Raw genomic sequence first — 22,443 nt, forward strand, 5'->3', positions numbered from 1 at the left:
AAAAGTCCATCTTCAACACAATGAAAAATTGTCAGTGAGGAACCATGAAGTCCCATGCAAAGATCAGTATCTTTAATAGTCACTAATGAACTGGAAAATAAGTTAAACAATGAAGTGAAAATATAAGCAGCTGATGCACATTTATTTAGTGTAACGTAACCCAGAGAAGGCTGTGGGTGACTTCACAGAAGCCAAAGCCAGGTGACTAAGTGACATGACTTTAGCAAGTATGAGCATCAGTGTTGATCAGAGGGATGAAATGAAGGGCTAGAGCTTCCTGTAACCTGCTGAGAGCCAACAGGATATCCCGCTATTCTCAAATTCCCTTCATGGCATTCCCCTGAGGCATGTGGTACTGCTGGTGTTTGGGAAGAAGATACTAGCCTGGATGGGCACAACCCCATCTGGTTCTTGTATCCTCCTGGTGATAGGTTCAAACAACAGGTCTGCATCAACCAAAGATCAACATGTCATTTATTTGTCTTGTGAAAGCTGTGTATGTAGAACTGCCTGTCTTCATACGTCAAATGGGGATGGAGGGTAAGGAGAGAAAAACAGAGGTCTAAAAGGGGATTGGGGAAGGGAGGAGTAGAGAGCAGGGTGGTGTAGAGGATCGTGAGACCAACATGACTTTGCTTTGGAAACTGAGGATAGAGAAGTGGGATGGGGGCTAAAGGGTGTGGAGAGACTGGAACAGAGACGGAGAGGAAACTGAGAGAGAAATACCATGCAAGGGGAAAAGAAACAAGACCGTAGAGTAGGTCCTGTCCCAGTTCGTTCATGGGAGAGAGAGCAAGAAAACTAATTAACTGAAAGGTGAAAAAGGTTTCTTGAGAAGAGCAGAAAAAAGAAAAATTCTGAAATAAAATCTGAGGCAGAGAAACAAAATGGATGGAGCAAGAGGAATAAAGGAAAAGAAGAGAGTGAAGGTGAAGGTGGACCTTGCCTCTCTGTTTGAAACACCAGAGCACGTCCGCTCTCCCCCGATGCTGGCTCTGCAGGAGGAGGCTCAGGAGGGATCCTCTGGCCATCCTTTTGTGCCAACTCTCGAACAGCCCCAGTAGGCGATGGAGAAATACCTCCTAGATCCTTCAGCCCTTTTTGGTGTGACTGGAAAGCTGCTCCAGGCACCCTGCGGACACTGGGTAGTCCCCACTGTGGCTAGGGAAAGGCAGTTTGAGGTCGTATCCCAGAGGTGGGCGCCTTTCCTGACTTAAGTAGGACTGAAAGGTCAATGAAGTTGGATGGCCGTTTTTCTGTTCTGTGGGTACCGGATCAGGCCTACAGCTTCCAGAGCACTTTGGGGTCTTTTTTATGGTTGGTAATTCATCATCTTTCTTAATGCTAAGTATAAGCTATGAAAGGTTTATTATCTTGGAACACAGTGTCTTATATGCAGCATCATCAGTTCAAAAAGCCTTCACATGGCCCTTCAAAATTAGTGAATTAGCTTAAAAAAATGACACTAAGAACAACACAAAACAACATTCTGCATTATTTTAATGCTCCTCCTGTTTTTTACAGGTCACATGTTCAAGCCCACAACCAGGAGGGCTAGGAATACTTTCTTTTCAAAGAAAAGCTGCAATGAATGTAAATAATTGTCTGTATTACTGTGACATCAAGGCCCACATCCCATTGTGCTAAGGGACAAACAGAACAGAAAGGTGCTTCCTGCCCCAGAGAAATTCTCTTGTAAACTTGTTAGAGATGTGCGGGCTGTAACATAACCAAATATTGTAAGACCTGTGAGAAAATCTTCCATCTCAAATCCTACCTCAGTTCTCTGGAAAAATATCACAACAACCTGCCCCTATCTTTTATTATGGAGAAAGCCTACAACCACCTGAATGGGTTTTCCTCTCACCCCTGAGTGGGTGTTAAACTCCCTAAGCAGTAAGGTGGTCTGAAGTTTGGAAGGGTAAGTCCCATCTCCCCACTTTCTTCTGATTTCTCTCTCCTGTCCTCTAGCTTTTAGTCTGCACTCCACTTCTTCTCCCTCCCAAAGGAACCTAAAAATAAATAAATCAAAGAAAGAGCGGAAAAAGCCATCAACCCCCAAACAAAGTGCTCAGTCATTCATGGTTAGTAAAAATAGTTTCCAAAAGCAACAAATTGCTGCACCAACCAGATTAGCATGTTATTTCCATAAACAAGGGGTCTAATCCTCCCTCTGCGTGTGTCCTGGTGTAAGAGCCCTGGTGTGGGTAGGTCCTTGTCTGAACAAGCTTTTGGCAAATCACTGATGAGACCTAGAGCGGAGTCGGTTGGAGAAGGATCAGACCCATGAAGACAGCCTTGGGGATCAGCGCCAGACACCCTACTGCTCAGAGGGAGTTGTAATGAAAATGTTTATCTTCTTTGCATTAGTGGAGAAATTTAATAAGGAGTAAGTTATCAAATTGTCAAGTGAAGGGAGTTCTGCAGAGACAATGCAGTAAATGGGAGGGGTGGGAGACGCAGGAGGGAAAGGGGACATCATGTCATACCGAACATTTGCCGGGGCAAGGGCTGAACAAGATAATGAGGGGCCAAGTGCAGGCTGCTCATGAGGTCAGATCCACTCCACTCCCTGGTGAGCAGGACCCTGGAAAAACAGACAGAAGAGCCTGGCTCTTGGCTTCTCCAGCTCTTGACCAAGATTAAGCCTGCAATTGTTCCTGTTGAGATGCAACGTTCAATACTCGTGGTGTGATTAAAGGTTTAGGCATGATCTCCAAAGCAGAAACAATGTCCTCATATTTATATCAATAAACATTTGGCAACATGTTCTCCCCTTGGGCTATTGAGGAATGGTGGGCAGCAGGACTGGTTTTCAGAAGCCAGCCAGGCCTTTTGGGTATATATACCTCTTTAACTTGGGAGAGCAGATGACTGTGGTGTTAAGACAACCTGGGGGAATAGAGACTTGAGACACGCCAGTGCGGAACCTGTTGAGCTCTCTGAGTCCTTAGATCCACACTCATAGAATAGGATGGGATTTTGCTCTGCCTGCCTTGCTTATATAAGATGATATTCTTTTCCAAGTAGGGATTAGCTCTTATCATGCATTTGTACAGCACCTGGCACATAGGGCTTTCATTCTGCGCTGGAGTCTCTAGCTCCATAAACATCAGAGTCAGCAGCTCTAGGACTAAAAATGAGACAGCCAGGCAATAGGGATGGACTTTTCACACATTTTGAAAAACAATTGTGCTCTTCATCACCAGGCTCTGACAGTATAAATCCCATGTCCCAGGTGGTTTAACGGTGCTGTGGAAACAAGGGCAGGGCTGGAATTAGAAACTGGAGTCCCACTTTGGCCACTACAAGAACACTTCACGTCCCAAGTCCACCACAAACTCGTTCTAACTGGCTCAGATGATCAGGAGACACCGCAATTACCCTGTTAGAGGACTATTTTCCACAGCACTTGGCCAGCAAGAAGAGGCTTTGGCTAGCAGGGATGTTCGGAGCACCTACTGGGCCAGGTTGTGTTGGGTCAGCCAGGTGAAGCTGTCACGTTGTCTTGCAGATGCTGGGTTGTTTTAATAAATTGAAAAAGAGAAACCTGAAAGCCTCCCAGCATGCTTCGTTATCAGCGAGCAGGGAAGTAGCCCTTCCAAAACGCGCACAATTGCACCCGAGTCAGCTACCAGACAACGCAAAACCAACAGGTCTGAGGGACACAGGCCCTTAACACAGAGGAGGAGTTGGGCAATTTCAAACTGCTTAAAAAAAGACCACTCTTGGAATAAGGGGGAAAATACTGTATTTTTTTTTCAATTTTCTATAATGAGACAGTAATTCTGACAGCAAATTAGATTAAAAAAAATCACACAGTTAGAGTTCAGTTTAAAAATGCACATAAAACAACAAGAGGAGGAGACCAATTTGGTGAAGTCGCAAATGTGGTTACATCAAAATAAACCGTTCCTCCAGCCTACCCTAAGATATGCCATTTAGGGCATCATTTGGGGCCATATTCTTTCCTCAGACAGAAGTGTCCTGCCTGCCTGAGGACAGAAATCAGCCCAGCATTAGGTTACCGCAAAGAGGCTACAACATATACAGCATAAGGCATTGTACGTTCAGCAGAACTGCTGTAGGATGGCTTGTTCTTAGGCTACACTGTACATCCTGCCAGGGGTTAAATCTGATGCAGAACATATTCAAAACCCGCAGTCAGCTCCATGTCAGGCCATCCTCCATATCAAGTCTTGATTAACAGGTACCTGAGAAATTGTCTCTGTCTCAGTAACTATGCTGGATAAACCCTGCAGCTGTGGGAGGATTTAGCAGAACTTTGAAGAGCTTTGGGCATTTAATCAATTTGAAAACTGAGTTCTCTGGAGAGGTGCTGAGCATCTGCGTTTGATTTTTTTCGGTAACATGCTACTGTTCTCTAGCCAGATCCCTAGTCTGCAACAGATGCCTTTAGACTTCCAAATGCAAGGTTGCAGGTGAAGACTATGAACAGGCAGAAGGTGGCTTTGGGAGCAGCAGATTTATCATGCCCGGGGTTGCATGGGAGAATGCACAGATTAGAAGTGTCTTCAGGCCCATCCCTACTGGCCAAGCCAGACCCCTCCAAGGGATGAGTAATGGTAATAACATCAAACTGATGAGCTGCACAGGATGGGGAAAGGGGACATTTGCAGACTGTCTGCTCGCTGTCCTCAGCTGTCCTCTCACAGCTCACCTGGAATCCTCTTTCCCGCCATGCCCCTAACACTCATGGTGGATTTTGTGTTGAGGATGATGCATATGTATGTACTTTACTGTGATTAACCATTTATTCACTCATTGCCCCAAACACCTTTTCCAGAAACTTTCTTGACTCCACTAAAATTGCTGGCAGTATTCACACTGAATTTTGGGGAGCCAGGATTTTACTGGTTATTTTGCCCTGTCTGGGGTCATGGCTGGTAATGATCTGGTTCTCTTGCTACCTGTAGCTTTGTTGCTCATGAGCTGCCACTCCCTAACCCCAGGACCTGATCCAAAGTGTTGGAAATCAACGGGAATCTCTACAGTCTCTCCCTGAGAGCCTTGGAAAACACTCTCTTCTGCTTTCCAGCATTGCTTAAAACTCACTTTATCCTCCTTCCAGCTACTGTTGTCTCCTTGCTGCCCCAGCGTATGTCTACCGATTCCAGCCCAGTGAAGTGGACGGCTCCATACACATAGGTCTTGGCTCTCCAGGAGCAAAATGCAGATCTGTAAGCACAGCTAAATCCTTCAGCTACAAACTCTCCAAAGCAGGCAATGTGCCTCACTCCTTCTGTAACATACGATGCAAATGAACAGAGCTCTCACCAAAGTTAATAAAATAGAAACTATAGTACAATGTAAGGAGGATATTGGAGGTGAGCTGGGTTTCAGGACTGGGAAGCGGTGAAAGGAGAGCAAATGAAAATTCAGAAGCCTCCATGGTACCCTCCTGCCTGGAAGACTTGCTGACTCGGTTCTGTCAATTGTCTCTTGAGTTTTGAGCAATTCAAAACACTATGAATAATATTTCTAAAAGCTCTTATGTGACCTACAAACAACTAGATATCATTGATTTAATCAATGTGATTTAGGCTTGTAGACCACTTAGTTGCTTTGGGAAACATTATGTTCAACTCACCAACTCCAGATGAGGTTAGAAAGTTCTGAGGTTTGGGAAAACTGGGAGAAGTTTGCCAAACTCAAGAGCATTTATATTAACTCTGTCTTTGCTCAAACTGGTTTGCTCAGCCCTAAGCTTAAAGCTGGGCCTTTGTGGACATGAATTCAAGCAACTTCTATTAAATCCTACTGTAACCCCCTTTGTATTCTTACTCCATGAAGAGTCCTACTGGCTGGAGCCCCCCAGAGAATCGCTGCCCCGATAGGTCTGTGAGACACTCAGACCAGGCATGGTTAGATCACGCCTCAAGCTCTCACTAGGGTTGTCACAACACAAAAACACACAACCAGAGCCTTTGGACTTTAAAACTTCCCTTGTGCACTCTTCAAGATCCCCCTCAGCTCCAGCCTGGAAAGTACTCTCCCAGGACTAAGCTAGCGCAAATTCATTGAGAAGTGATTTAGCGATTGCTGCCTCACCAGTCTCAGAGGAGTCATCAAGATGAACTCTCTACCCCTCCCACTCCCCCACTTCATCAGTGAAAAAGAGGAAGAAATAAAAAACGTGCAGGATAGTCTTTCCCTTCCCTCTCCCCCAGCGCAGAAGCCCAAACCCAAGAGCACCCGCACAGCTTCTCTGCAGGAAGAGTGGCATTGCTGGATGGCTCCAGCAAGCTGCCTCTTCAGTAATGAGACCAGTGCTGGGAGACATGAGAGGGCATTGCTCAACTTTGAGAATCAATATTAAAAACAAATACTGGAAGATCTAATTGTAAAGCAAGGAGCTACTCTAGCTGGAGTTGTCAACTAGAGCTGTCCCAGCACCACTTACTCAACAGAGGGGAAAAAGTAGCTAGCAGGGCACTAACAATGATTATTTTCCTTGTAAATTTAAATCTAGCTCCATTTCTTTTTTTCTTCCTCACTGGGTTTCTAATCCTGGTAATCATTCTCTACAGTTCCCGTGTGTGTGTAAGTGTGTGTGTGTGGCAGAGGCAGCGTGGGTCAGGCGCTTAGACGCATTTGGCAAAGCCAACAGAGTTGTTATCACGGTCAAAGACGGTGTAGTAGGGACCAATGAAGACATCGCCCAGGATCCAGAGTGGGCCCCCGGGGGGTGGGATATCCAGGCCTGAAAACCCACTCAGGCAGATGGTCTCCCCCTGTGCAGAAATCTAGAGAGAAGAGTGAGCGGTTTAGTCAAAGCAGGTCCCCACCTCCCCTCAACCTCACGGGCTCTGGAATAACACCTGCCAATGCTGGCTGTTTCAGGCTCGCAGCCTGTGATCTGCAGCTTGCAAAAGCTTGCAAAAGCTGTGAAAAATAAGCAACTCCCAACTCTCCATTCCCATAAAACCAAACCTAGCTCCCCCACCAAGAACCCTTATGCACATGATCCTTGCTAGCAAAACATCAAGTAAAACTGCACATATTCATAAACATCCCAGGCCCTGCTGCTCTAAATTAGAGCCACTGTTGAAAATCTGCAGAAGGTGGTCCATGGAAGTTGATTCTGCCCTACAACATCTGATGGCTTAAGGGCTGGCCTAAAGCTACCACCTACCCAAACCCAACAGAAAAGGGCCTACAGTAGGGCATAATGTTTGTAGAAAACCATGCAACTGCCTGCCCTTTTTTCCTTCCCCACCCCCTTTTTTCCCCCGTGAGCAGAGAGCATCGCTCAGGGTGTCCTGTCATCACAATGCTTTGGTCAGGTTCCCTGGATCCAGCAGTCAGTGCCACCACGTTACCACCCCAGTCCTTCAGGCTCTTTCTCAAGTGCCAGCTCCAGCCTTGCTTTCATCACTCTTGTGTCATGGATTTCATGACAAAAGCTGCCCTGGACTCACCTTGAAGACATACTGCTCTCCAGTGAGCTGGTAGGGCTTCCCTCCTAGTGTGAGCGTGACTGCAGGCAGAGAGGACACCTTGTCGCAGGGGATCACGTACTGCAATGGAAACAATAACAGTAAGGACCTTGGCTGCGGCTTCCTCCAGAGATGGGCAGCGGAGGGGAGCCAAAGCCTCCTGAAGCTTGTGGGATCGGATCTCCCACTCGTCCCAGCTGGCCGCAAAGGGGTGTGAGGAGGGTGCATCCCTCCATCCCGTTTTGTCAGTAGCCACAGTGGCCAGCGTTCAGCCGGGACTGAGGCTCTCACGGTTCAAGGGGCTCTAATTTCTCCATGGCAACTCGCTCCTCCCACGCCCAGAAGCAGGTCAGCGCTGAACGCATGGAGGGCAGGGCTGGATGGACAGACAGGGCAGCGCGAGCCACGGCAGCAGCCTGTCCTGGCGGCAGGGATCAGAGATGGAGGGGATTTGGTCCCTGTTTCGCAGGGGGCTTTTCCAGGAGCGCGGCAGCTGGAGACGCTTTCCCAGCCCGGCCTCACCTGGCCTTTGATGAGAGGCTTAGCGCCGATGGCCTTCTGCAGCTCCTTCACTTCCTTCGTGGGGCCGGTGATGAGTGAGGTGCCCGTATCCACGATGGCCTCGCAGCCCCCTTTGCACAGGGTCAGCCCGTTGGCGACGTCCACCCTAGGGAAAGGTTGGCAGGCAGAAGTCAGCCCTTTGGTCCGTCAGGGCGATGGCTAGGGATGGGAAGCAAAGGGTGGGAACGGAGCCCGGGCAGCGTATGGGCACACGAGGGAGGGCTGCGTCAGGACCCGGTGCAGGGCGGGCGAGAACGCTCGCTTGGAAATCCTGACGCAGCATGGACTGGGTTTCTTTTCTCCAGCGCGCACAGTCCCTCCGGCTCTGCACAAAGCCCTCACGTGCCCGAGTTGAACGGGTGCCTTGCTGGATTACTGTGTTGCTCCAGGCAGCCCGGACTGCTCTCTTTGTGTCCTGCTGTCCTATTTGCACTCTGGAGCAAGTACCACTGCTAACGGGCAGCGGGTGAGCAAACAGCGATGCATTAAGGGCTCATATGACCTGGTGATTCTCGCAGGGGGTTATGCAGCAGCCTGTACTGCTGCGGAAAGCAAAGGGTTAAAGGGCTGGTGTGACAGCTTTGGGGCTGAGGATGAGGATGGAATTTGTGTACATTAAAGAGCCAAGACAGGAGCTGCCTGGCTTCTTCACCCAAACTGCATTTCACAGCAGTGTGGACAGATAAAGCCTTCCAGCCAAGCGGCTCGGCACGCTTTGCCAGCGCTGCATGACTTGGGGAAGATGAGAACGAAAACCGTGCACTGGGGAGGGCTCAGGAAAATGACACACTGATCACAGGCTGCTTTTAAGTTCCCATCACGTGGGAGAGCTCAGAATAGACCGTGGGGCTCCCAGGCTAGCAGCAGCCCTCCGCTCAGACCGCTCAATCACGCTCATTCTCCTTCCCTCGGCCTCAACAATGCGCCGTGATTGCTGCGCCGTGTCCTTCAGCCAAGGGCTGAGGTCCTGGGGCCTCACTCTGCCCCTCCTGAGCTGCAAGCAGCCCCGGAGGACGCCCGAGCACAGCGATCTGCCTAGCTCAGTCCCTGCTGAGAGAGGCAAAGCTGGGGCTTAATCCTAGGGGTTTGCCCCGCTTGCAGGAAGGACGGGCTGCAGTTTTTCCCTGCTTTGCAAGGGCGCAGCATGCATTTTCATGGGCCAAACTGCAAACAAGAGAAAAGGATTTTGCAGAACATCGCCTGCTGTTTCCTGCCTCCCCTCACTTTCCAGGGACAAATGACCGAGCTGTAGGGTGGGATTTTAATCTGCTTTTTTGGCCTGGCTCTGTTGCAGGAGGCAGAGCTCTGGAGCGCAGACAGTTCCCCTTTGGGGAGGCTCTCGCCTCAGCCCCGGGCATGACTGACGTAGGGCTGTCCGCACACGTGTCTGCAAGGGTGTAGTGAGACGGAGGGGGTACTTACGCGTCCATGTGGACCTGCCAGTAGGCTTTGCGCGTGACGTTCACCCAGCTGAAGTCACCGCTGTAATACTTGGGGTCAGTCCCTCCCAGGAGCAGCTCCCCACCAGGCTGAGCTGTGGGGTCCCTGAAAGAAGACCAAACCTGTTAATGTCAGGGCGAGAATAAGCCCCGCGCATGCCCTAAGGATTCCTGGTGCACAGAAACACATGCGGGGATGGTGTGGGGAAGCGCAGCATTGGTAGCACTGGATCCAGAAAACTGACCGTAACATATCAGTGAAAGGGGGAGACACCGCGAATTAGGCTGGGGAGGGGAAAGGGAAGCTGGAAGGCTTCAGCTCGGCCAAAACATCCTGCAGCTTTTCACCTGAGACTTGTGCATGGAGACCTGGACCAACTCACTGCAGCGATGGAAGTGGCAAAGGGAGGCTGAGAACTGAGCAGTGATGCCCGGCCCCCCAGATAACGCCCTTCCATCAGCTCATAACCAGCACCCGCATGGGGCTGGACATGGCTGATAGCGTGAAAGGTTATCCGTGCCCGGCTCTGTCACAGCCACCAGCCGCAGAGCCGAATCCTCAAGGTTACCCTAAGATAAAAGATTGCTGCCGAGCAGATGGGAAGAAATATGGTGAGGGGGGAGGGCTGGCTTTTTAGCTGCCGGAAGCAACGGTCTCTGCCCTCCCCTTCCATGATGTGCTACTTTTCAGCCAGAAGTAGTTCAGCATCTCCCCGCTATGCCCAGAGGGTGCTCGGGATGCCGGGGCTGAGTAACAGCGGGTGGGAAGGTGCTACGAGTAGCACCCTGGGTGGGTGAGGGAGCATCAACCATCATCAGCAGTGGCTGGCAGGGCGCAGGCTTGCCTGTGAGATGGCAACGGTGTGGGCCATGTGGCGTGTGGATTTTGGGGCTGTGTTTACCCCACTAACAGGACTCCATTAGCAGCACCTGATCTCATGATCACAGCACTCTTTATTTTCATTTCTCTTTCCTCTGGAAACATCTTCCCTCTCTTCAACAGCTAAGAAATCTGGTAGCAAATCTAGCCAGTTTCACTTTTATCAGTGAAACGGCTGCATTTCTGCATGACCTTTGCCTACTTCAAACCAATAAAGAGAAGAGAATTTGGCCTAACTGCTCCAGTAAGGAGACCGTGTTGAGACCTCTCCAACAGCACCGGCCTGGGCAAAGTTACTCGCCGCTAGGCCTCCTGCTTAGCCTATACCAGTGACTGGGTACCGGGCATATGTGGATGCTACACATCCTCCGGTGCCACCAAGATGACCTCCCTGGAGGATACGGCTGGGGTGACTCCTGGGGAAGCAACTGGTACAGTGACAAACGCATTGTCCCCAGGTGACAAAAGGCCACCTCCTCCAAGGGTGTAAATCAGCACTAAGAATTGAGCTGTACTGACTTCCCCACACTGAGGACCTGGCCAGAGGACTGAGATAGCAGGTTAGTGCAGAAAGCAGATGGTCCCAGCCAGCAGAAGATGGCTAGAGGCGAGTGGAAAGCAGAAACGCCCACCTGGGCTTGCCCTCGCCATAGAGCTGCTCCCCACCAAACCCCACGCTACCTGTTCAGGTAGAAGGAGAAGATGTTTTTCTCAATCAGCTTCTGCTGCATGATGTTATCAAAGAAAGGGGTGACCTTGTCCACAGAGATCTTCGGGAACGCCATGCCCAGGATGCCATCGAACTTGGCAGCAATGAAGGTGATGCCTGGCTGCTTCACGGCCTCCCCAAATATCTGGTTCTTGATTTTCAAGTTACCCAGCTGAGGGGAGGAAAAGGAAAAACAAGTCGTAAGGAAAACTGGAGTGGAAAACAGGATCTCGGTGAGTGCAGGCTGTAGTATGTCTCGCACAGGCACACTCCTGCTGGCTTTGGCCTGGACATTCGTATGGGGCTGTGAAACCCAAACATGCTTGTGCCACCTCTCCTGGAAGAACAGGCCACCCTAGACACCCACCAGCATCTCCTACCACCACGTTATTTCCTAGTGCATCCTTTTCTTCCAGTCTGAGCCGCTTGTTTTACTTCTTTAATCCTGAACAAATTCTTCCCACTTTCTCCCTATACTGGACATCCAACTTCTCTCCCTGCATCCTACCTCCTCGCGTGCTGCACATGTAACCAGTCAGGACCACAGATTCCTCCCCCCCCCCCCCACGGCCCTGCAATCTCCCCTATAGCGGGATATTCCTCCCTTTCCGGAAGAGATACCAGCTCATGGAGATCTCGGGGGGGTGAGGGGAAGACCCAGCCATGAAAGTGAGGTTAGGCCTGGAGCACAAAAATAGTAATGGCAGTAATGTGAATGCAAAGGTCACCTCTCCCGCCAAACATTAGAAGGACTGATGTCCGCTGTTGGAAAGCTGAAACGCCTTGCTTTCCAGCAGGCAGAGCGCAAGGGCAGATCCCCAGCTCTCCCGAAGGGCTGGCTAAGTGAGGACTTGTCTGCTGGCCCCCGTCTCTAGCAGTTCACAAGGTTTCAGAGCGTCAGGTTCACCACAGGCAATTTTAGCACGGGCACTAGGATGATTTCAGCCTCTCCGACTCCAGCTAACGGCCCCGCAGCAAACTGGGCTGGACTGAAAAGCTCAGCGTCTCGTGACGGCCGTCCGACCTGACGGCAGATAACGATCCCTGTAAATGACTAATATCCCCGCGGGGCTGGACAGTGCTCTGTGCAAGGCTGCGTGTGCGACTGGCCAAGCGCAGGGCAGGCGGCGCTGACTTTAATGGTAACTACGCTTTTCTCCCCAAAATGGTAATTTAGCCTTGTGAAAGCTAAAAGCCACACGGCAGGATGTGGGGCAGCACTGCTCGGAGCAACACATCCGCTCGCAGGCGCTTGGCGAGCGGCGGTTGTAAGGCACGAGTTTCCAAAGCAATCGCTCCACCCTCTCGGGGCAGCAGCGAAACACGCAGACGGCTCCTCACCCACCGCCAGAAACCGGCCGAGGCGCTGCTGCTCCTGCAGCAGAGGCAGGTTCGGAAAGGTCAATAAGGCTTTCAGTAAAAAAAAATAAATAAAAAGTCTGAATAATAAAACTGAGTGCCAGTTTTTTTTGAATGTTCCCCTGGTCCCACTTCCAGCCCGTGAAGGAGGCAAGTAACTGCCCGTGGATGCGGTCTCAGCGGGCTTGCTGGGACCTCGCCCACGTGTGCTCCTCCAGCACGAGGGCACCTGCGGGACTGAAGCCCCAGGGCATCTTTAGCAGAGCGCGGGTGCTGGGCTCCAGCTCCTTCACCTCCATCACTTAGCTGGCTCTTGCCCAGGCGCAAAGCGGCCGAAAATCATTACGGGTGGGTGGCTGTGCGGTGACCTCCTTGCGGTGCCGTGGGGCTGCCTCCCACGCTAGCGCCCGCAGCAGGACCGCAGGAGCCCAAAGGCAGCCTGGAGGCGCGGGCGCCGCTGCAGGGAGCACACTGGCGAGGCAGCCGCTCTCCGGCCGTGCCGTCGCACGGCACTGGGGAGACGCCGTCAGGGCATCTCCTGCGTGGTGGACCCGCGACACAGGCGCCGGGCGGACTTCACCCTCAGCGGCCCAGCTCTCTGCTGGCGACCTCGTGGGGCATGCCCAGGGTCAGGCTTTGGTGAAGTGCTCAGGGATGCCCAAGATCGCAGATACAGCTGAGCCCGCTGCTCTCGGGAGGGCAAGCAGCGCCCAGGCAGCTCGGCGCTGCCGGGCGTTTGTGGTGCTCGTTTCTCAACAGGAGGAGAACGGATATTCAGCAGAAGCGCAGCACCCCCTCCAAAAAGCCAGCGCTGCCGGGCAGCGGGGCTCCGAGCGCAGAGCCCCTCTTGTGCCACCCGCCGCGCAGTCCCTGCCAGCGCCCGTCAGCGGGACGTCAGCGCTGTCACGGGCAGCTGTGGCTCTTCTCCCCCGGGCAGGCGCAGCTGGAAGGCTGGAGCCGAGACTGAGACCCTGCAGGCGGCTTCACGGTGTTTGCACTTCCAAACTACAGCAGATGCCTAGGGGAAGGAGGGCAGGAGCAGGCCCGGCAGTGGAAGCCTCTCGGTGTCCCAGCTTAAGGGCCCGGCGTGCCCTCAGCTCCTTTGCAACCTGCTCGGGATCCACGCGAGAGGTTTCTCCTGCCTCTGCCCAAACAGGAGCTGAACGCTACCGGCTCTGCGGGCTGCCAAGAGGCATTCCCACTCCCAGAGACAAGCCCAGGCACAAAATCCTCCCTCTGAGCCGCTGGGAAGCAGCGGAGAGCTAATTAGCAAGCAGGCATCACGGCGATAATTACCAAAAAAAAAAAAAAAAAAGGCGCTGCAATTCTCCTTCCGACTCCCTTCAGTTGTCACATTAAGCTGGAGAGTGCCTAAACCCACCCACCCTTTCACAGGCAATAAAGCTGGCTGCTCGCCTCGCTGCCCGCTCCATCAGCGGAGGAGCTCTTTCCCGACCGAGCTGTAAAACGACTTGGGAGGATGGTTTTTCCTTTTTTTTGTTGCTGGGTTTTTCTAAGTGAAAGAATCAAAGAACTCGCAAAGCAAATGGGGTGAAATGAAACCGAAAGCGGCCCCAGGAGCTCAGTGGGCTGCAGGAGGCAGAGGGCAAAAACAGACCTAAAAAAGCTGGAGACAGTCCCTGCGGCTCCCCCCGGAGCTGTTACTAACCGTCACGGTGTCCTGGCTCAGGTACCCGGAGAGGCTCCCGGTTCCATAGTGGATGGCGAATTCAGTGCCGTTCTCCACGTAGGTGCTGGACTTGGAGGCGTCGTACTTGTGGTGCAACACTGCGGCCGAGGACGGGGACATGGGAGGACACACAACGTTAATGCGCGGCGTCGCACGCGGCACCAGCAGGAAAAAAAAGCGAGCAGAAAAATTAGCGCCGGAGAACCCGCCCTGCCTTTTATCTGCCAGACCGCCAACAACAGAACATAGCCTGCTGCTATCTGGAAACCGCAAGCAGGAATCCCTAGCGAGAGCGACTGGGCCAGCCTACTCACGCCGCTTCCCCGCTCCTCGCGGGGACGCGCAGGCACCCACAGGCAGAAGCACAGACGGGCCTCGCTCTGACTTCTGCCACGCCTGGCATGCTTTACGGAGCACTTCTAACGCGTGGGGAATCAGGCGCCGAGATCCCCCTTGGCAGGTAAATGGGATTTGGCCGCAGCATGTTAAGAGGCTAGAGCATACGTGGCTGGTATGTCAGGGTCCACCAGAGAGCAGGGAGTGACACGTCCTCGCAGCTGCCCCCACGCCATGGAGACCTGCGGTGGCTTTCAGCATGTCTGGACATGTGCATTTTCCCTTCACTATTTGATATTTTTCTTCCACTAAGGCCACAGTCATCTTTTTTTGCACATAGGTGGCCTGAAGCATTTTTCTTATATTTGCAGAAGAGAAGGGTTTCCCCCTCTTCCACGCTATTTTTCCCTCCGAAAGGCCGGGAATGACAGTACGCCCCCGGGTTTGTGGCCTGGCACAGCAGATACCTCCTCCGCAGATTTCTGCTAAGTCACGTGCAGGGCTCCAGAGGGCCTGCCGCTCGCTGAGCTAAGCAGGCGCCGAACCGGACAAAATCTAAGGACCTAGCATGCCGTACGGAGGCTGCATTGGCCGTGTAATTTGGGCCACGGTCCGGCAGGATTTTAGGCTCCCTGTACGCTTGTAAAATGAGCTCTGCAGAGCACAAGGAGCCGCTGGCGACTCGGGGGCCCTAAAGGCCGTGCTGAAAGCCCCTCGGTCGCGGCAGGTCCCACTGGCTGCAGAAATCAGCTGCCTCCTGGACAGCAGAGACCCCAGGACAGACCCGACCTGGCCCACACAAGCTCCAGCCTACACAGGGCCCGAATCTCATTGCATGTACCCAAAAGGCAGATCTGTCTCTGCCCAGGCTTCTCTGGACGCTACAAAGCCATACGGAAGAGGACCCGAGTCCCTGCTTCCTCCCTGTCCTTGATGGGCATTTTCAGCCACCCTTTTCTGGTTGCATTTGTGGCCTCCACCTGTTTCTCTGTTCTGCTTAAGCAGCACATCTGGCAGCTCTGAAATGGCATTTTGCCACGGCTGGGTTTGACACCTTCTACTATGGAGAGTTACTGTACAATAACATCACCGAGCAAAAAAAAAAAAAAGCATAATGCCAGCTGAGAAAAAAGTGTCTACCTGGTTCTTATTAATTATAAATCCATAAACACGCACGCACATGTGCAGCAATAAAACAGAAACTAGGACAGTTTATATCAGATCTGGCAAGACGCTATTTTTTTCTCACCGGCGTTGCGCAATGGGACAACAGCAGCGTCAGCCTATAATTTGGGGAGAAACGCCACAACGTACGGGATCGCTCATTGGCTCGTCCGCGGCTGCCTGGCTTGAGCCGTTCGGAAAGGTGTGAACTCGTGCATGCGGGGGTGATGCAAAGAGAGGAGAGGAGGGGAAAAGCAGGGAGGGGATAACGAAAGACGGGGCCAGACGCGGGAGGGCGGGAGCCTATTTCCAGCTCGGACGCTAAAGAGCCAAATAGCTGCCTCGGTTTCCCCTCTGGCAACGCAGGGATAAGGAAACTCGCCTCTTGTGGCGATGGGACGTGAGCCGGGAAGGCGGTTAGGGCTTGGGACCATTTCAAACCTCTCCTTATAGTTCATCTCCCTCTTCCAGGTGGATCATCAGGGTCTATGGGCTCATTATCCTCCTTTAGCCAAGGGCTTTATTTCCCCCTCAACCGAAGCACAAGCTGGAGCTCCAGCGAAGCAACGAAAACGCCTCTCGTGCCCCGTCTCTACCCATAAATCCTTCCTCTCGCGGCAGGGAGCAGGGCAAGGCAAGGGACGGTCCCCCCGGGCGGTGTCTCCGCCGAAATCCCTCTGTCCGGCTGTGACCCGGAGCGGCGGCGCAGCTGGAAGGGGCTCCGCGGGGACGGCGGGGGGCTTCCCGCGAAGGGGGGCGGCGGGGCTGGGCTTCAGCCCCCGCGCCGCAGGGAAGGCCGAGCTGCCGGGGGCCGCGGCGGGCGCCGGCGCCGGCACCACTTACGGCAGGCGATGTCCAGCAGGTGACAGTGCACGGATGGCACCCACAGGTTGGAGGAGCCGGTGTCGAAGACCACCGTGAACTTCTGCGGCGGGGTCCCGATGCCGATCTCGCCGTAATACTGCGCCTGCAAGGCAGTCGGAGGAGGGTGCCGTGAACAGAAGCGCCCGAAACAATAAAAAAAAGTGCCCAAATGATTAAAAAAAAAGGTTCTGGAAAGGAAGTTGCGAGCAGAAAGAGAAAAACTCCTTTCAGCTTCGGAAGGGAGAGCGTGGGTGGATTAGACACTCAGCAGCAGCCAAAAGCAGGGGTCAAGGGCAAAAATCTCTTAGGACCAACATCGCTGCTTCCTCCCCGGGCAGCTAGGCGAGGGCTGGCTCCCCGCTCCGGCGCCCGCGCTCCGCTCCCGGCCCGCTCCTCTGGGCAGAGGGAGGCTCTGAGCGACCCGCAAACCCTAATTACAGTGCGCGGGAAAAAGATAAACCGGGGAGGAGAAGCAAGACAGGTTTTTGCCGGGGAGGAATTTCGGGGCAGGAGGGTGGTAGAAGAGAAGGAGGAAGGTCTGCAGGCAGGAGCGCAGGCAGTGGCAGGGAAGAGGAGAAAGCGAGGAGGAAGCCAGGCCAAACACCTGCACGTTCATCGAGGCGCCCCGGGGAGAGCCGGCCGCCCCGCGAGGCCGCAGGGGAAGTGCTTGCCCCGCCGCGGGGAGGAGGCGCGCGGGGGATTTCTGTGCCGCCCGGCAGGCCGGCGCCCACCGCGCAGCGAGCGGGCAAGCACGGACGCTCCCAGGAGCTGGGATGAGGCAGGAAAGCTGCGGAGCTGGGTGTGCCGGGCACTCGGCTCTCACGAGCTGGTGCAGCCTCCAGCCTTGGCCTTTACAAAATCCCCGTGTACTCAATTAAAAGGGGGGAAAAAAAAAGAAAAAAGAAGAAAGCAGGATTATCAAAGCTGCCTGCTCTGAGCTCAAGTCCTGGGCGCTTAGCAGTTTTTAGGGGCTGCTCCCTGAGTAATTAATAATCGGCTGCAATTAACCGTGATGGGACAGCAGCAGTTGCTTCCAGTGGTTCTCTAACTATTGCTGGAGCTTGAAAATTAACCCGGCACACGGCTCCGGCACCGGGACGCGGGGCGACTCGCGGAGGGAGGCGCCTGCAGCCGCCTCCTCTGTCCGGAGAAGCCTGCGGCGGCGGCGCCGGGCAGCGTTCAAGGCCGGCAGAAGCGCCCAGCGCCCACCTGTTGCAGCAGCGGCCCCGGCATGCGGGGCGCGCGCTCCTCTCCCGCTCCCGATTTCCGCTCCTTAACGATCCTTGGAGCTGCCCTACCGTGACCCCAAAAACATCCTGCCACCAGAAGGCGAATTTCCACCTTGTCACCCGTGGTTGATTTGACCATCAAGGTCAAACCCCTACCGAGGAACGCGCGTCTCGGAGGACGCCCAAGCCCCCCCGTCTCCGGTTTCCTGTGTTTTGCCACCAAAAGCGGTGGGGGGGGCACGGGGGGGGTTACTCACGTCCATGTAGTTTTTGAGGATCTCCGGGGTGGGCTCGGCCGCCCCAGCGAAGCCCAGCTTGTGCTTCAGAAACTGGGTCATGGCGTTGAGGTCGGGCACGTCGCTGCCCACCTCGCTGAGCACCCGCCGCATGGAGGGGAACTTGGTCAGCGGGATCCTGCGGGAGAGGAGGTCGGAGGCGGGATTCAGGCCAGCGGCTCCCGGCCGCTCCCTTCCCACCGCCCCCCCGTTTTAGGGGGAAAGGGGCCCGGCGGGACCCCCCCTCACCTGACGAGCGCGGCGGCGGGCCCCGTGGCGCAGGGCAGCAGCAGGAGGAGGAGGAGGAGGAGGCCGCGGGGCGCCATGGCGCGGCGGGATGCGGGATGCTGCGCGGGGACGCGGGATGCTGCGCGGGGACGCGGGGCGGGCCGGGGGCTCGCGCTGCTGCAGCCGGCGACGCCGCGACGCCCGGCCCTCGCCGCCGCCCCGGGGGTTTTTGAAGGAAGGGCTGAGCCGGGGACCCTATCCAGAGGTTTTCGGGTCAGCTGACGGTCTAAAATTGCGACTCGGCGTCATGTGATCGGCGGGGCCGGGGCGGGGAAGCGCGCGGGGAACCCTTAACCCTGCGCCGGGACGGCTCCCAGCGCCGCCGGCCCCAGCCCGTGACTCAGCCGCCGGGAGGAGAGGAATAAACAATCAAAAAAATCACGAGGGTGCTTTGCACGCCCTGCTTTGCTTTTTTCCTTTGCGCTTTTTTTTCCCCCTCCCCCTTCCTCCCCCTTTCCAGGCTTTCAGGCTTCTCCCTGCAGACACCCAGCAAGGGGGGGCAGGGACGGACGGCGGGCGGCGGCCCCGCAAAACCCTGCAAAGCAGAGCCCCCCCCCAGCCCCGCTCTGCTTTGCAAAGGCCTTCCCGAAAAAAAGCCGCTGCTGGTCGCCCGGAAGCAGGCGCCGGAGACGGTGCAATTAGGCAAAATGGTTTATTAACACAACTGAGCAGCCAGCGACGCGGGCGAGGAGGCAGCACCACCTGAACACCCCCCCGCCGGCTCCCCCCCCCCCCCTCTGGTGGAAACTGGTTTGCAGGGTTGGTTTTGGCCGCCGAGCACGGGGGGGGGGGGGGGGGTTGCAAAGGCGGATTCGGCCCCTTTGAAAGGCTGCCGGCGCCGCGGCGAGGGGACGGAGCTGATCTCCGGCCCCCGTCGCCCCCCGCCGAAATGCCTGGCCGAGCTCTTGCAAAAACCGCGAGACAAGCCGAAAACGCCGGGAGGTCCGCGGCGGCCTTTCCTCCCCTTCGCCGCCCGGGCCTGCAGCCGGCCACCTCGCCGGGCTCGGGGCGTCGCGGCAGGCGCCCCGGCCCTCTCCGCGTCCGTGCGCCTGCCGGGGGCCGCGGGACGAGGGACCCCTCCGCGTCCGCCGCTCCTCCCTGCGCTCCCCCCCGGCCCCCTCCCGCGTCCCGCTGGGCTCCGCTCCCTCGCGCGACGCTGGCACGCGGGAGGCCCTGTCCGGCTTCGGCCGCGCGTCAGAGCTGGCCTTTCGGGCTGCGCGAGGAGCCGGCACCGCGCCATTCCCGCCTGTGCCGAGCGCTGTTAGAGGGTTTCCCAGCCCCAACTGTGTCTCCCCTTCGCCACGAGCTGCTCCGCGTTGTCCCCGTTCCCCTGGCTTAAGCGGGCTGGGAACACACCGCTCGGGAAAGGAAATTTGGAGAGGAAAGGGTTGTGCAGCCGGGTTTCAAAACACCCCGGCGCTCCTCTTGGGGCGCGGGGGAAGCTGCTCCGCAGCGGCGGTCGTGCCGCCGGGTGGGGGTGGCGGCGGTCCCCGCTCGGGCCAGCCGAGCAGCACCCAGCGGCTCGCCCGGCTCGGGCCGGGGCGGGAGAAGGCCCGGGCGCCTGGCTTGGCGGGGGCTTTCCCCCCTCCGCCCCGGCTGCCCGGCACATCCCGGGGTTGCCGGCGCCCAGCGGTCACCTATAAAGCAGCCAGGGCCGCGGTGCCGCCCGGATGAAACTGCCCTGTCCCAGGCTGCAGCCTGCGAGCGGAGCCACCCCGTGGAACCCGCTTTGCGGGCGGCAAGGCGCTTCCCGGAGGACGTTCCCGACGCCAGCCCCGGGCGGCACCGCGCCGCGCGTTTAACCCCTCTGGCTCTGGGGCGACGGTGCTGGGAAGCGGTGGCAAAAGGGAGGATTTAACCTTTCCCGCTTTTGAAGAAAAGGGGTTAGAGGGGGGGGGTAAAACGATCCGGTCGGAAGTGGGCAACTTTCGCGTTATGCGAATTTCCGCGGGGGTTTAGCTGCCATAAAAAGCCCCTGGCGGAGGCTGCGAGGAGCTGTAAACCGCCCCGCCGACCCTCTCCCGAAACGCGGGCCGCGCTTCCAGCAGCGCCTTGGCCGCCGGCCCTTGTGGCGGCCACGGAGCGCCCCAGGCGCCGCCTGGCTCTTTCCAAAACCGCCGGCTTTGACAACGGAGCCGGGCGCCGCTCCGGAGCTGCTCCGCAGCCTCCCTGGCCGTTCGGGCTCGCTCGCCGCCGGCGCTGGCGGCCGGGCGCTTCAGGTACCGCGCCGGGCTGCCGCGGCTCTCCCGCCGGCACGGCCGTGCCGTGGGCGGGCGCCGGCGCGCCCCTGGCCCGTGTGGGGAGCCGGTCGCGGTTTTGCAAGCCGCGCTTCCCTGCGGGGGTTGTTCCCGGGCGGTGGGCGAGCGGCCGTAGGGAAGCCCAGAGGTGCTGCAAAACAGGATTTTTTTTACCGCAGTGGTAGCTAACGCCCCAAGTGCAGGCGCCCCGTTTGCCCCCCGCTCTGATCTCCACCCGCCCGGCGAGGGCGTCGGGGGTTTTGCGGCCCCTAGCAGAGCTCCGGGCGAAGAAACCGTTCCCAGGCCTCGGCCGAGCGGGGCCGACGCACCGGCCAGGCGGGTGGCGAACAAGACGCGGCAGGTCTGGGCGCTGCCGGCGCGCGTGGGAGGCCTGCGAGCAAACGCGGAGCGCAGAGCGGCCACGCTTCGGGGCGCAGAATATTTAAAAACACGGTGACTCGGAGGCAGAGCTGATGCCGCCGCGAAGCTCGTAGATGTGGCTAATTAGCAGAGCCGGATTCACCAGCTCCGGCTTCGGCGCTTTGGCGGTAACTTTTTCCCAGCGCGGTGCCAGGACCTCACCCACTCCCAACGCCATTTCCTGCACCGGTGGAAAATTCACACGAAAACTCATGCATTTGAGCGGCACCCTCGTGTCCCTAACTGCCCCGGGGCTCCTGTGTCGCGTCCACGCAGCCTGCGAGGGGGGAAGAGCCTCGAAGGGCTGCCGGGTGCTGGGGAAAAGCGAGGGACGCGCCAGCCCTCCTTTTAGCCCGCTGGATTTTCTGCAGGGGCAGCGCACGGGCTTAGCCCTGCTCCTCTCTCCGGGGGCACCTGCCGGGCAAACCGCAAGGTCTGGCTTTCGCGGCGTCGCCGCCTCGGCCGAAGGGAAGCGCCGCACCGGGGCTGGGAGCGTTGCGCTGGGCGTGGGAACGTGCCTCGTCCCGGCTGCGGCCGCAACCCGCCCCTCGGCTGGACGGTGGCTCTTCCTCGGGCGGCCCTCGCCCTGCTGAGCGGCGGCGCGGCGGGGGGCGAGGGCGCCTGGCCGGCTGCGGCACGTGGCCTTGCCGCCTGCAGCCCCCCTGCCTGGCTGCAGCCCAGATCCCTCCCCAGCATCGCCAGCTCCGCGCCACCCGCATCCCCTGCGCTCGCCCTCCGCCCCCGCGTCCCCGCGCACACCCGGCCCCGCGGCGGGTGCTGCCCGGGGCACGGAGCTCGGGGTGTTTGTCGCACCGGAGGTGTTTCGCAGCACCCCGAAATTGCCGGGGCCGCGTGACAGCTGCCTGACGGGAAGGGGACAGAGGTGGCACCCATTGCATCCGCTTATTTCCTCCCACGCCAGGATGTGACGGGGAGCACCGGGATCCAGCTCCTGCGCCCGCGCTGCCCCTGCCCCGCTGACCCCCAGCGCCGGGGGCGGCTTCGTGCGGCAGCATCGCAGGTGCCTCGCGGGCCGTCGTCCCGGGGCGCAGCCCCGCCGCGGCTGTGCCAAAGCCCCGTCGGGAGTAAATCACGGGAGAGCTCAGCTCGCAGCTTGGTGCGGGGCTGCGGGGTCCCTCCAGGGGGGCTTCGTGCTCGTGTCCCCCGCTCCTCGCTGCTCGAGGGCGCCTTGCTTCCCGGCGAGCCGCGGGGAAAGTGCTTTTGGGGTGAGAGTTTGCCCTGGGGTGGAGGGGGGGAGCAGCCGCTGCCGCCTGGGCCCGTACAGCTGCGGCACAGCTGGACCACATCTGCAGGGAGGGCTTGCCCGGGACGCTGGGCTTCGGCCTGCTCCCTGGTTTCTGCCAGGCAGCGTGAGAAATGGCACCGGCGAGCACCAAGTGTCACGGGGCCGGGGAGATGACCCCGGTTGCCCAAGCGGCACCCGTGCCGGCGTGGTGCTGAGTCACGCACGTGGAGAGCGCCGCGGCGCTTGCAGAACCGAAACCCACGGCTCTTCGCCTTCCAGCCGCGTC

At 56.8% G+C, this 22,443-nt stretch overlaps 1 protein-coding gene across 1 annotated transcript; it reads right to left on the reverse strand.

The window, feature by feature from the left end:
* Positions 1-1,483: 1,483 nt before the first annotated feature.
* CTSD (cathepsin D) lies at positions 1,484-18,422 on the reverse strand. The gene is made up of 9 exons (XM_067296005.1): positions 18,216-18,422; positions 17,949-18,105; positions 16,442-16,565; positions 14,078-14,196; positions 11,022-11,221; positions 9,444-9,566; positions 7,983-8,127; positions 7,443-7,541; positions 1,484-6,767 (listed from the first exon to the last, which is right to left on the reverse strand). Exons 1-9 carry the CDS (start codon positions 18,290-18,292, stop codon positions 6,606-6,608), a joined length of 1,206 nt encoding a protein of 401 aa, XP_067152106.1. The 5' UTR covers positions 18,293-18,422; the 3' UTR covers positions 1,484-6,605.
* Positions 18,423-22,443: the final 4,021 nt, after the last annotated feature.

Source organism: Apteryx mantelli, chromosome 4 (genome assembly GCF_036417845.1).
Source record: "Apteryx mantelli isolate bAptMan1 chromosome 4, bAptMan1.hap1, whole genome shotgun sequence".
Classification (NCBI taxonomy): Eukaryota; Metazoa; Chordata; class Aves; order Apterygiformes; family Apterygidae; genus Apteryx; species Apteryx mantelli.